A 12369-nucleotide genomic window follows, 5' to 3' on the forward strand; every position below is an offset into this window, starting at 1 on the left:
ATAGCATAGCATAGCATAGCATAGCATAGCATAGCATAGCATGAACAGTCCATTCAGCCCAACAATGCTCACCATTTTCCTGACTAAATTGTACCTGGTGCTGTGACGTGTGGGCTAAAGTGCTCTCTTCTCAGATCTGAGTTTATTCACCTCCTTCGTTCCGGCTCCCTCTGTGCCTGTGTCCTGCTCTTTGTTTCTTCGTTGTTCTTTATTGGCCTTCTGCCCGCTGTTTGATTCAGGCCAGGCTCGCTAAACGCCGTCTGGCTGAGCTCCACGTGGCTCATCACTGTTATACATCCCCTGTTCACACCGGCTTCACTGTACGCCAAATCCCATAATGCACTGGGGGCATGGCAGCGGACTGAAATAGAATGCAAAAGGCCAGACAGTGGGCGTTCAGAATTAGCCGTGGGTAGCGAATGTCGTCAGATTGCTGTTCAGCTTGAGCTTAGTACATTATTTTTTTTTTTTTTTACAATTATGTTGCAATTATAATTCAGCAGCAACAGTTGTTTGAAGAGAGGACAAGAAAGCTTCTACATGTAAGGGTGTCTGTTTGCCGAAAATGCCCGTTATTGACCCAATCTCTTTCATGAAAATAGCAAAATGAATGACGACCAATGACAATGTCACGAGCTGTGACCAGTAGAGACACCTGCATCCTGACGGCTTACGTAGCAATGCCATGCGTGGGGCTGGCCAGGCTGTGTGAAAATGCGTATTTGTTGCGCTTTATCAGAGAGTGAGATTGTGTCAGATAGTGTCAGCTTGAAGGCTTACGCTGTTTTTTTTTTTGCATTAGGTTGTGAGGAAGTCCCGCTGCACAGCGTGTTTGAGGGCGAGCTTCTCATTCGGAGACTTTTTCTCCCGCCTCATTGCCGAAAGAAACTTCTTCTGGAGCCCGGCTTCGCCATCGTGGCCAGCAGCGTCTGGGGCTCTTCCACCGTTCTCCTGCCAGGGATCTTACTTATTTATTTATTTATTTATTTTTATTCACATCAGAAAGGTACAAAACTGTCTTGTGTCGCAGCCAAAGCTGAAGATGTTGCTGAGCGCACTTGAGATTTTCCGTTCACATCCCCCGCCAGAGCCAATGACCCCCCCCCCAACCACCCCCGCCCCCCCACAGCGCATGAACCCCCCCATCCCCCAACCCCCCCACAGCACAGCTCTGTTCAGCTGTGTTAGAGCCCCTAACTGCTACACACCACTTTACGCAGAAATGAAAGAGCAGGTTAGACAGCGTTGGGTGCTTTCTGAAGTGCGATGTCCGTTTGTGTTTTTAAAAATCTTTCTCTGCCTCTGGGCTGTACAGCGGAGACGTGGAGCCGGTCGTGGAAGTTGAAGTCGAGACGGCTCAGATGGAGCTCATCCTGGCTGTTACAAAAAAGTTTTTTTTTTTTTTTCACGTCCCTCATCCCTGACTAAATGGTTCCTTGTCTCGATCTCTCCGATGCCCTCAGACCGGATCGCCCAGAACCGCAAGTCCATCGTGTGCCCGATGATCGACGTGATCGACCACGACAACTTCGGCTACGAGACGCAGGCGGGGGACGCCATGCGCGGCGCCTTCGACTGGGAGATGTACTACAAGCGCATCCCCATCCCCCCCGAGCTGCAGAAGGAGGACCCCAGCGAGCCCTTCGAGTGAGTATCACACCCTCCCTCCTCCTCCTCCTGGAGACAAACTCTCATTTGTTGCCTGGTTTGGCAACAAACTCTCATTTGTTGCCTGGTTTGGCAACAAACTCTCATTTGTTGCCTGGTTTGGCAACAAACAGCACAATTTTTGCCTGGTTTGGCGAAGCTCTCAATTTAGGAGTGATGCCGGTCCAAACTCTCATTTGTTGCCTGGTTTGGCAACTTTCCAAGACAGGCAACAACAGTCATTTTTACGCCCATGCTCTCCTGTCCGGCTGGAATGCTCCCGAACAATTTAGGAAGTGATGCGGTCCAACTTTAGAGTGGGGAGTAAGCACGCTTTCCTTTTGGGGGGGGGGGTTGTATGGGGGGGGGAGGCTCAGGGGATCTCCAGCTACTCGTGTTGACAGAAGGGACCGTGTCTATCTCAGACTCGGCAGCTGGGCTCTCTCGACGTGATAAAGACTCGTGTCCCCCTGGAGACGTGGCGAGGCTTTTACACGCTGCAGTCTGTCGCTCAGGCTTTTACACACTGCAGTGTGTCGCTGAGGCTTTTACACACTGCAGTCTGTGGCTCAGGCTTTTACACACTGCAGTCTGTCACTGAGGCTTTTACACACTGCAGTCTGTGGCTCAGGCTTTTACACACTGCAGTCTGTGGCTCAGGCTTTTACACACTGCAGTCTGTGGCTCAGGCTTTTACACACTGCAGTCTGTGGCTCAGGCTTTTACACACTGCAGTCTGTCGCTAGGCTTTTACACACTGCAGTCTGTGGCTCAGGCTTTTACACACTGCAGTCTGTGCTAGGCTTTTACACACTGCAGTCTGTGGCTCAGGCTTTTACACACTGCAGTCTGTCTCTGAGGCTTTTACACACTGCAGTCTGTGGCTCAGGCTTTTACACACTGCAGTCTGTCTCTGAGGCTTTTACACACTGCAGTCTGTGGCTCAGGCTTTTACACACTGCAGTCTGTCGCTCAGGCTTTTACACACTGCAGTCTGTGGCTGAGGCTTTTACACACTGCAGTCTGTGGCTGAGGCTTTTACACACTGCAGTCTGTGGCTGAGGCTTTTACACACTGCAGTCTGTGGCTCAGGATTTTACACACTGCAGTCTGTGGCTCTGGCTTTTACACACTGCAGTCTGTGGCTCAGGCTTTTACACACTGCAGTCTGTGGCTCAGGCTTTTACACACTGCAGTCTGTCGCTCAGGCTTTTACACACTGCAGTCTGTCTCTCAGGCTTTTACACACTGCAGTCTGTCGCTCAGGCTTTTACACAGTGCAGTCTGTGGCTGAAGCTTTTACACACTGCAGTCTGTGGCTGAGGCTTTTACACACTGCAGTCTGTCGCTCAGGCTTTTACACACTGCAGTCTGTCACTGAGGCTTTTACACACTGCAGTCTGTCTCTGAGGCTTTTACACACTGCAGTCTGTCGCTAAGGAATTTTCCGTGCATTCTGTGCACGAGGCCTTTAGTCACTTCAGAGGAATTTACACGAGTCGTCTTGTTACCACGGTTACGCTCGCTTTCTAGCAGCGCAGTCGATCAGGCTTCACACGCAGTCAAGTAGCTGGGCTTTACCCCACTGGAGTCTGGGCCGGCTTCCTGCGTGGCGACGGTTCTTAGCCGCAGTCCTGCGGGCAGGTTCTGTAAGCGCAGTCTGCGCGGCGTTCGCCCCATGCGCTGCACTCAGCTTAAGCAGCGCTGGTTTATAACTACAGTCTGTCACTGGTAAACTCTCTAGGCCAGGTTTCCACCAGCGCCCAGGCCTTCACCTGCATCTGTCCCACCCACCCTCGCTGCACACACCAGCTGCACTACACCTGCTCTGGCTCGCTTACCACGCCTTCATGAGTTCACCTGCAGTTTGCTGATGCTTTTACAACATCGTCGCCGAGGTAAAAACACCCGAGTGAGGCTTCCACGCCTGAGCGAGGAAAAGTCAAAACGCTGAATCTCGCACTTCAGGTCTTTTACACTCATCTGTCTCATTCACTTGCACATGCAGTCTGTGCTCAGTTTCACTCAGTCTGTGCTCAGCTTTTCACATGCAGTCATTCATTCAGCTTCTTACACACTTCAGTCATTGGTTCAGGCATTCACATCTGCAGTCTGTGGCCCGCTTTCCATGGCAGCCGAAGGCAGCGAAGGATAAATATACAACTGCAGTTGGGCAGGCTTTAACACTGCCAGCTTCAGCAGGTCTTTAAGACTGCAGTGCGTGGAGGCACACTGTTCTCATTAGCACCTGCGTCTGTGGTGAGTTCTACCCTCAGTCTGTCTGCAGGCTTTACAACTGCAGTCGTGGCTTGGTTATAACACGCATGTCCTCGTACACGCTGCCAGTTTGGTTCAGGCTGGTAACACGCAGGCACTAGCTCACACTGCAGTGTGCTCGGACACAACTGCAGCGCCTGAGGCTTTTACACACTGCAGTCTGTGGCTCAGGCTTTTACACACTGCAGTCTGTGGCTGAGGCTTTTACACACTGCAGTCTGTCTCTGAGGCTTTTACACACTGCAGTCTGTGGCTGAGGCTTTTACACACTGCAGTCTGTGGCTGAGGCTTTTACACACTGCAGTCTGTGGCTCAGGCTTTTACACACTGCAGTCTGTCACTCAGTCTTTTACACACTGCAGTGTGTCGCTCAGGCTTTTACACACTGCAGTCTGTGGCTGAGGCTTTTACACACTGCAGTGTGTCGCTCAGGCTTTTACACACTGCAGTCTGTCTCTCAGGCTTTTACACACTGCAGTCTGTGGCTCAGGCTTTTACACACTGCAGTCTGTGGCTCAGGCTTTTACACACTGCAGTCTGTCACTCAGGCTTTTACACACTGCGGTCTGTCTCTCAGGCTCCCCGGGACACCAGCTCCGCAGAGCTCTGCGCCCACTCCTCAGTTCCCAGTAAAAAATGAAACTGTGACTCGGAATATGCGTGGATGATTAAGCAAAAAAAAAGAGAGAAATTCAAGGGTGGCAGAGATGGAAATACGGGGTAGGGGTCGGGGGTTGGGGGGGGGGGGGTGGATGAGAGAATTTTCGGCGTGATTCTCTGTGGACGAGCAGCCTTTGAGTCCTTCAGAGGAATTTTACAGGCGATGTCGCTTTGTCTCCACGGTTACCGTCCTTATCTAGGGGGCGCAGCGAGCGGCTCTGCCGCCGCGGAATGCCAAAGAGCCGGGCCTTCACCCCCCGGAGCGGGCGCGGTCCTGCGGGCACGGTTCTGTGGGCGCAGTCCTGCGGGCGTGGTCGCCTGTCCATGCGCTGCACGTTAGCGTTAGCAGCGCTGTTTATAACTCACAGCTTTTTGTGAATCAATCTCCAGGCTGTATTTTCCTCCTGCCCCACCCACCCTCCTCCGGCGCCACCCACCCTCCCCCTGCCCCGCCCACCCTTCAGGTAGTCCCGCGGTTTGACTGATCGACAAAACCGCGCCCGGGAAAAAAAAACCCGAATGAGAGCCCGATGCTGGCCAGAGAGAAAAGTCAAACGCTGAAATCTCGCATTCATTCATTCATTCGTTCATTCGTTCATTCATGCATTCATGCATTCATTCATTCATTCGTTCGTTCATTCGTTCATTCATGCATTCATTCATTCGTTCGTTCATTCGTTCATTCATGCATTCATTCATTCGTTCGTTCATTCGTTCATTCATACATTCCTTCATTCGTTCATTCGTTCATTCATTCATTCATTCATTCAGGGGGATCTGCTGGCATCGTTGCCATGGCAGCCGAAGCAGCAGCAGAAGAATAATAAAAAATAAAAAATAGAGGAGGAGGAAATGTTATGCCTGCCAGTTCAGCGGGTCTTTAAGACAGAGTGCGGGAGGAGACTGTCTCATTAGGACCCGCTGCCCGTGTGATTCTCCCTCATTGTTCTGCAGGTTCCAGATGGTGAGGGCGTTTCGGTTAATAAGACAATGTCCGACGCTGCCGTTTTGGTTTAGGGCCTGGTACAGCAGACCGCTCACCTCGGTGTCGATCGGACACAAATCTCAGCCCCTCGTTTATGGGATGTAGTATACAAGCCACGTTAATTACCGCTACCACCGAATTTATCTCCCTCGCATTAACGACTCTGGCGGTCCCAGCCTCCTGACTGACCGCCCTGAGCCAAAATGGCTGCCCTTCCTGTTACAGACTGAAAACCCATAAAATCTCCTGTTGAGGGATGAGCTCCCGATAAACTCCGTGCCTCTTCAGGGTGGGCTACAAGGGCAATCATTCGTCTGGTTAAGTGGAGAGTGAAAATAATGTTACAGTACATCGCCGAGTTTGACTGCAGGACACGCTGTTCCTGAAACACAGTGGGCTGGAGTTCTGCACGTGCTCACAACATCGATTATCCTCTTCAGCGATAAAGACTCAGACCTCTCGCTGACGTTCGGTGCAGATAGCCGTAAAACAGATGCCCTGAATGTTGCGTGCAGACTGTACGCGTTTGTGTGAGTTACATCTATTCTGTGGCCCAGCGCGTGTGTCATTTCCCTGGGAAAGCAGGCTGTTAAGTGGTTTTTTCAGCTGCTCATCTGATACTCTGATGAATGGCTTATCAGAATCCAATCTCATGGAGGTGATGAGAGCCATTAATTATTCGAATAAATGTTTTATTTTACGTCGATCAGTCTGCTTTTTATTGTGCGCAAGCTCATCTGTTACTTCATTTTTTTCCCATTTTACTGGCGTTTATTATGTCGACAGTTTATCTCGGGTTTATCCGTGCGAGTATTGATTATTGTTAAAATGGTTCTTTCATTGTCCCTGTTGAAAACGGTTCTGTATATAATGCATGTTGGGTTTTTTTGTATTTTATGCCTGGTGGGCTTTATGGAGTTTTCTGCACTCAAGCTCTTGGGCTGAACGACAGTCTTGTGACCTGTTCAGGTGGAGGTATAGTATTTTTTCTTCTTCTTCTCTTCTCTCCAGATCACCTGTGATGGCCGGCGGCCTTTTCGCTGTGGACAGGAAGTGGTTCTGGGAGCTGGGAGGATATGACACGGGCCTGGAGATTTGGGGAGGGGAGCAGTACGAGATCTCCTTCAAGGTAGGCCTCTGAAAGCGTCTTGACCGTCCGTGTGCTCTGCCGCGAGAAAATAAACCAGCCCTAGAGCCAGCCGCAGTCCTGACACCACAAATAAACCGGCCAACGTTATCATTTTACAGCTTGCTAAAAAGATATATTTTTATTTATTTATTCATTTCTGTATTCGGGTTAAGTGTCTGACGAGCGTCAGCGTCCGGCCGCTTCCTGCTGTGGCGAGCGTGCGAGTTCCCTCTCCTTCCTGAAACGTGATAAATTGTGATTCGGTCAGAGATTAGCATATGAAAAAGGCGATGGCGCTCTGGAAGAGGAGCCCGACCCCTCCGCTCCCCGTATCCATTACTCCATTATTTACACGACTGCAGGAACGGAGGAGCGTCAATTAGTGACGGCAAGCGGTATTTCACAGACGCCCTCGATCAGGGCGCGCCCGGGCCTTAATGGAGCGGAGGACCCTAATCAAGTGGAAAGCCATCCATTACCGTATGACACGCAGGTCTGTGTGAATTACCGCATCGCTCTGGAGCCTCTCCTCCTGATGGAACGGCACCGCGTCCTGCGCGGGGATGTGCGTGCGCCGCGGTGATTCATGGGATTGATAAGCCTGCCCAGGACTCCGCCCACCTGGAAGCCGCCCGCCCACTGGTTTAATATCTGAACGGCTGGCGGGTGGACGCTTCGCTTTATCTCCTTTCTCTGACACGGGGAATGATGCACAGGGTTTCCATGGAGCTCGCCGCGAATGCTAACTCCCGCTGGTCCCCGGTGCTCCATTTTGGGGGTCACGGGTTCACGGGGGGAGGCCGTCCGGGCCTCTGATTGGCTGTTGATCGCCGCCGCCTTCTCCACAACTCTGGCCGATTTATTCACGGGCTTTGATTGAAAAAAGGGCGCGGTCTGTGGCGGCGGTTGATGTGGTCGATGTTTTCGTTCGCCTAGCCCAGGGCCGTTCAGCCCGAGAAAATAAATGACTTTATTATCAGGAAATAATTGCTAGCAATTCAGAAGGTTGTCTCCTTTGAGGAAAAACCATTTAAAAAGTCTTCGTCCTTGTAGAGTATCTGTAATAGAGAAGGATTAATAGGTTGAAATGACAAGGTGCTCTCGTATTCCAGTCGCTTGCCTGTAGCGCTAACGCTTGCGGTCGCTAGCCTGTAGGGCTAACGCTTGCGGTCGCTAGCCTGTAGGGCTAACGCTTGCGGTCGCTAGCCTGTAGGGCTAACGCTTGCGGTCGCTAGCCTGTAGCGCTAACGCTTGCGGTCGCTAGCCTGTAGGGCTAACGGTTGCGGTCGCTTGCCTGTAGGGCTAACGCTTGCAGTCGCTAGCCTGTAGCGCTAACGCTTGCGGTCGTTAGCCTGTAGGGCTAACGGTTGCGGTCGCTTGCCTGTAGGGCTAACGCTTGCGGTCGCTAGCCTGTAGCGCTAACGGTTGGGCTGAAACGATGTGGTTGATTGTGTGAAGCAGGTTAATCTGTGCTTAATGTCTACATGTAAACAGAGTCACACAAACACACTGCCAGCAGGATTTTCAAGTTACCTCAGCTTTGGGTGGGAAAGGGTTAAATTGTACTTTTGCTAACTTGATAACTGAGTCAGTGAATGTGTGGTAGTTTAGGATTACTTTTCAAATGGTAATAAAAACATTTATTTTTCCAGCCTTGCATGAATTTGGATTTGTTCTGTTTTTTTAAAACATTTTTTTTTAAATCAGTTCTTCACCCCTGTTTTGAACCTGAGGAACCTGTGGTCGTGTTTGTGGTTCGGGAAGCTGCTGTTACCCTCGAGCTGGCCGGGGTTCTTCCTGCCGCAGCCCCAGGCCGACAGGAAATGCTCCCGTTTTTAAAAGCGCGATTATGGAGCACAGGGGAAAGAAGCCGGATCAGGGCAGATGAAGATGAACGGATTGCGCTGTAATCCCTATAACATGGCCGACCTCTACGCACTGACGAGGGAGGGGGAAGAAGGGAGTGACGGAGGGGGAGGGATGGAGGGGAGGAAGAGAGAAAGGGAGTGAGGGAGGGAGGGGGGAGAGGAAGGGGGGAAGGCCAGTGGAGATCAGGCGGCCATGTCTTCGGTCTGAAACTCTGCGCTCGCTGCGGATTTCTGCGCTAATCCTCTCTCCCTTTAACGGGGCGATTTTCTCTCTTCGTGTTGGCAGATGTTGCCGTCATTTATCGAGAGTTAGGGCTGAATGTTACAGTATTAAACGGGTAAGGAAAGATATGGGTGCAGTGTAATTAAAAATGATATTACCCAGAATGATGTGTTCATCTGTATGTTTTTTATATTAGTAAAGGGTCTCTGTTCGGCCCTGGTTTTTGTGTTGCCAGCGAGGGATTTTGGGACGTGTGCTGTTCTGTCTGGCCGTGACGTGCGCTGAAGTGAATCCCCAAAGCACTTAATCCCAGTTTTTAATTAATGTGGAAGGCTGGCGGGGCTGTGTGGTTCCGGCAGGATGTGGGGCTGTGTGGGACGGGCAGGATGTGAGGGGATGTGAGCGTGTCTGTGGGACGGGCAGGATGTGAGGGGATGTGAGCATGTCTGTGCTAGGCATGCGGAAGCCTGACCAGCCTGACTGCAGGGGCCCATACTGGCCCCTAAATGGCCCCTGAGGACCCTGATTGGTTGGCTCCTGAGGGCCCCGATTGGTTGGCTCCGGAGGGCCCTGATTGGTTGGCTCCAGACGCCCCTGATTGGTTGGCTCCTGAGGGCCCCGATTGGTTGGCTCCAGAGGATTCTGATTGGCTCTTGAGGGCCTGGGCCGGTTCAGAAAAGGCTGTTCATTGCGGCTGCTGTCTGCTGCACTGGACTGCGTGTGAGAGAGGGAGGTCATGGCTCCAGGTGGGAGATTACTGCAGCAGGGTGACCTTGCGTCACACAGGCCGCCTCAGCACCATTATCTGGCCCCAGACATGGGAGAGAACATTCCAGTACCCCAGCCAGGTTTGCCTTAGTCACTGAACCCTGGTGTACACTCCCGTATTCCTGCCCATGTCTGCCTGCCTGTACTATAGTCCAGAAGCCAGTCCCTTATTCTCTGCCTATGTCTGTCTGCTTGTACTATGCCAGTCCCTTATTCCTGCCCATGTCTGCCTGCTTGTACTATAGTCCAGAAGCCAGTCCCTTATTCTCTGCCCATGTCTGTCTGCCTGTACTATAGTCCAGAAGCCAGTCCCTTATTCCTGCCCATGCTTGTCTGTCTGTACTATAGTCCAAAGCCAGTCCCTTATTGCTGCCCATGTCTGCCTGCCTGTACTATAGTCCAGAGGTCAGTGGCTCTGTCTTGGCCGTGACCGTTCGGCTGAACCGCAGAGCTGAGCAGTCACTGCGATCCCCCCACCCAGAGTCACACACACGGGCTGTGATGTATTTTTTATGTGTTATTAGCCATTCCGCGCGAGCACCATCTTGCCTCCCAGGCTGCAGGCAGCATTAAATATTGATGAGGCAGAAGTGTATTTACATACCCTGAGATGTGTGCGAACCGCAGCGTACGGGGACAAATCTCCTCTTTCTGTCTTCCTGCTCCTTTTTTATTTATTTTTTTATTTCCTGAACGCAAACGCGCCCCCTCTCCACGTCCCACGCCTCACGCGAGCCGCGAAAGCACTCCGCAGCGGCCCGTTCGCACGTTCGCTGAGGCTTGCTCTTCACGCGGAGAGCCAATCAGGCGAGAGAATGACAGCATCAGGTTTCTGGGGGTTCCTGAATGGTGATTTATCTCCCACGGCGACGGAGCCAAGGGTCTGGCGCATGCTGCAGCTGCTACGTACTGTCAGTGGCGTGTCACAGTTTGAGTCAGTTTAGGGTGTGAGTTGGTTTAGCGGATTGAGTCGGTTGTTAGACAAATTTAGACTAAATTAGGGTGTAACTAGGCAGCTGTTTAATAGGTGACTTAGTTGATGGCAGTCTTAACGCATATCTTGTTTTATTTTGTTTATTTTTCCATAGATTGCGTTGTTGCCGTTCTCGTTGTTAGTGTAATCAGTTTAACCACAGGGTCCAAGTTGACTATGGTTGTTCTGCACTTGACGGTACTTCTCTCTAGGGGTTTCATCATACTTGTTCCTGGTTATGGTTATACACTTTGTTGTACGTCGCTCTGGATAAGAGCGTCTGCCAAATGCCTGTAATGTAATGTAGTGGTGTGAGTTGGTTTAGCAGTTTGAGTCGGTTTAGTGGTGTGAGTTGGTTTAGCAGTTTGAGTCGGTTTAGTGGTGTGAGTCGGTTTAGTGGTGTGAGTTGGTTTAGAAGTTTGAGTCGGTTTAGTGGTGTGAGTCGGTTTAGTGGTGTGAGTTGGTTTAGCAGTTTGAGTCGGTTTAGTGGTGTGAGTCGGTTTAGTGGTGTGAGTTGGTTTAGCAGTTTGAGTCGGTTTAGCAGTTTGAGTCAGTTTAGTGGTGTGAATTGGTTTAGCAGTTTGAGTCGGTTTAGTGGTGTGAGTTGGTTTAGCAGTTTGAGTCGGTTTAGTGGTGTGAGTTGGTTTAGCGGATTGAGTCGGTTTAGTGGTGTGAGTTGGTTTAGCGGATTGAGTCGGTTTTTCCATTTATTTGGCCGACACTTATCCAAAGCGAGGCACAAAAGTGCATTTCATGGTCATGGACAACTACAAAACACAGGTTCCATAAGATACGATACTCATTTCGCACAGCTGTTTCTAGCCAAGAACACAGTTAAGTTCACACAGTGAACACTATTCTGACCGAATTTATGCCGAGCCAAACTAGGCAGGAGAACAAGCTACGATATTCGGACAAATACGAATGACCAAAAAGCGGTTTAGTGGTGTCCAGCGCTTGTTGAAGGCCCTCTCTCCTCGTCCCGCGCAGGTGTGGATGTGCGGGGGGCGCATGGAGGACATCCCCTGCTCCCGAGTGGGTCACATCTACAGGAAGTACGTCCCCTACAAGGTCCCGGGCGGAGTCAGCCTGGCCAGGGTGAGTCCCGCCTTTACACCCCCACCGTGTATTCCACCAACTACACACAATAACTACAGAAATGTATACCTTTACACCCCTACAATATGTGTACCTCTGCACACCTACAATATGTGTACCTCTACACCCCTACAATATGTGTACCTCTACACCCCTACAGTATGTGTACGATTGCACACCTACAATATGTGTACCTCTACACCCCTACAATATGTGTACCTCCACACCCCTACAATATGTGTACCTCCACACCCCTACAATATGTGTACCTCTACACCCCTACAATATGTGTACCTCCGCACCCCTACAATATGTGTACCTCCGCACCCCTACAATATGTGTACCTCCACATCCCTACAATATGTGTACCTCTACACCCCTACAATATGTGTACCTCTACACCCCTACAATATGTCTATCGTTATACTCTTGCAACACACTGTCCTCACTGTTCTAGGGACCCCTGTGGAAAGTGGGGTGTCGATCATAGATTGTTCTCGGGGTTAGAGCAGAAAGAGAAATGGCTGCCTGCTGTCTTTGCAGCTCTTAAAGTGGCTGAATTCTCCTGTGTTTTGTTGGTCTTGACGCTGTGCGTAAGCGAGCGGCGGGAGATTATGAGGGCGAAATGAAATGCCCTGGCGGACTGACAGGCCCCCGTCCTCCCCCCTTTGAATGATGCAAAGATTGGGATCAATAAATCCGCTCTGAGAAGTCGGAGGGATTGAAGAGTGCTTGGGGTCC

General features: G+C 51.0%; 1 protein-coding gene across 1 annotated transcript in view; it reads left to right on the forward strand.

Annotated features, from left to right (window-relative positions):
* Positions 1–12369, forward strand: part of LOC135262642 (polypeptide N-acetylgalactosaminyltransferase 10-like) — a 63055-nt gene that overhangs the window by 41982 nt on the left and 8704 nt on the right. The window contains exons 6-8 of the mRNA XM_064349711.1: positions 1348–1647; positions 6581–6698; positions 11521–11628. Coding sequence (XP_064205781.1) covers positions 1348–1647; positions 6581–6698; positions 11521–11628 — 526 coding nt within the window. The remainder of the gene's footprint in view (positions 1–1347; positions 1648–6580; positions 6699–11520; positions 11629–12369) is intronic.

This window comes from Anguilla rostrata, chromosome 9 (genome assembly GCF_018555375.3).
Source record: "Anguilla rostrata isolate EN2019 chromosome 9, ASM1855537v3, whole genome shotgun sequence".
Lineage (NCBI taxonomy): Eukaryota > Metazoa > Chordata > Actinopteri > Anguilliformes > Anguillidae > Anguilla > Anguilla rostrata.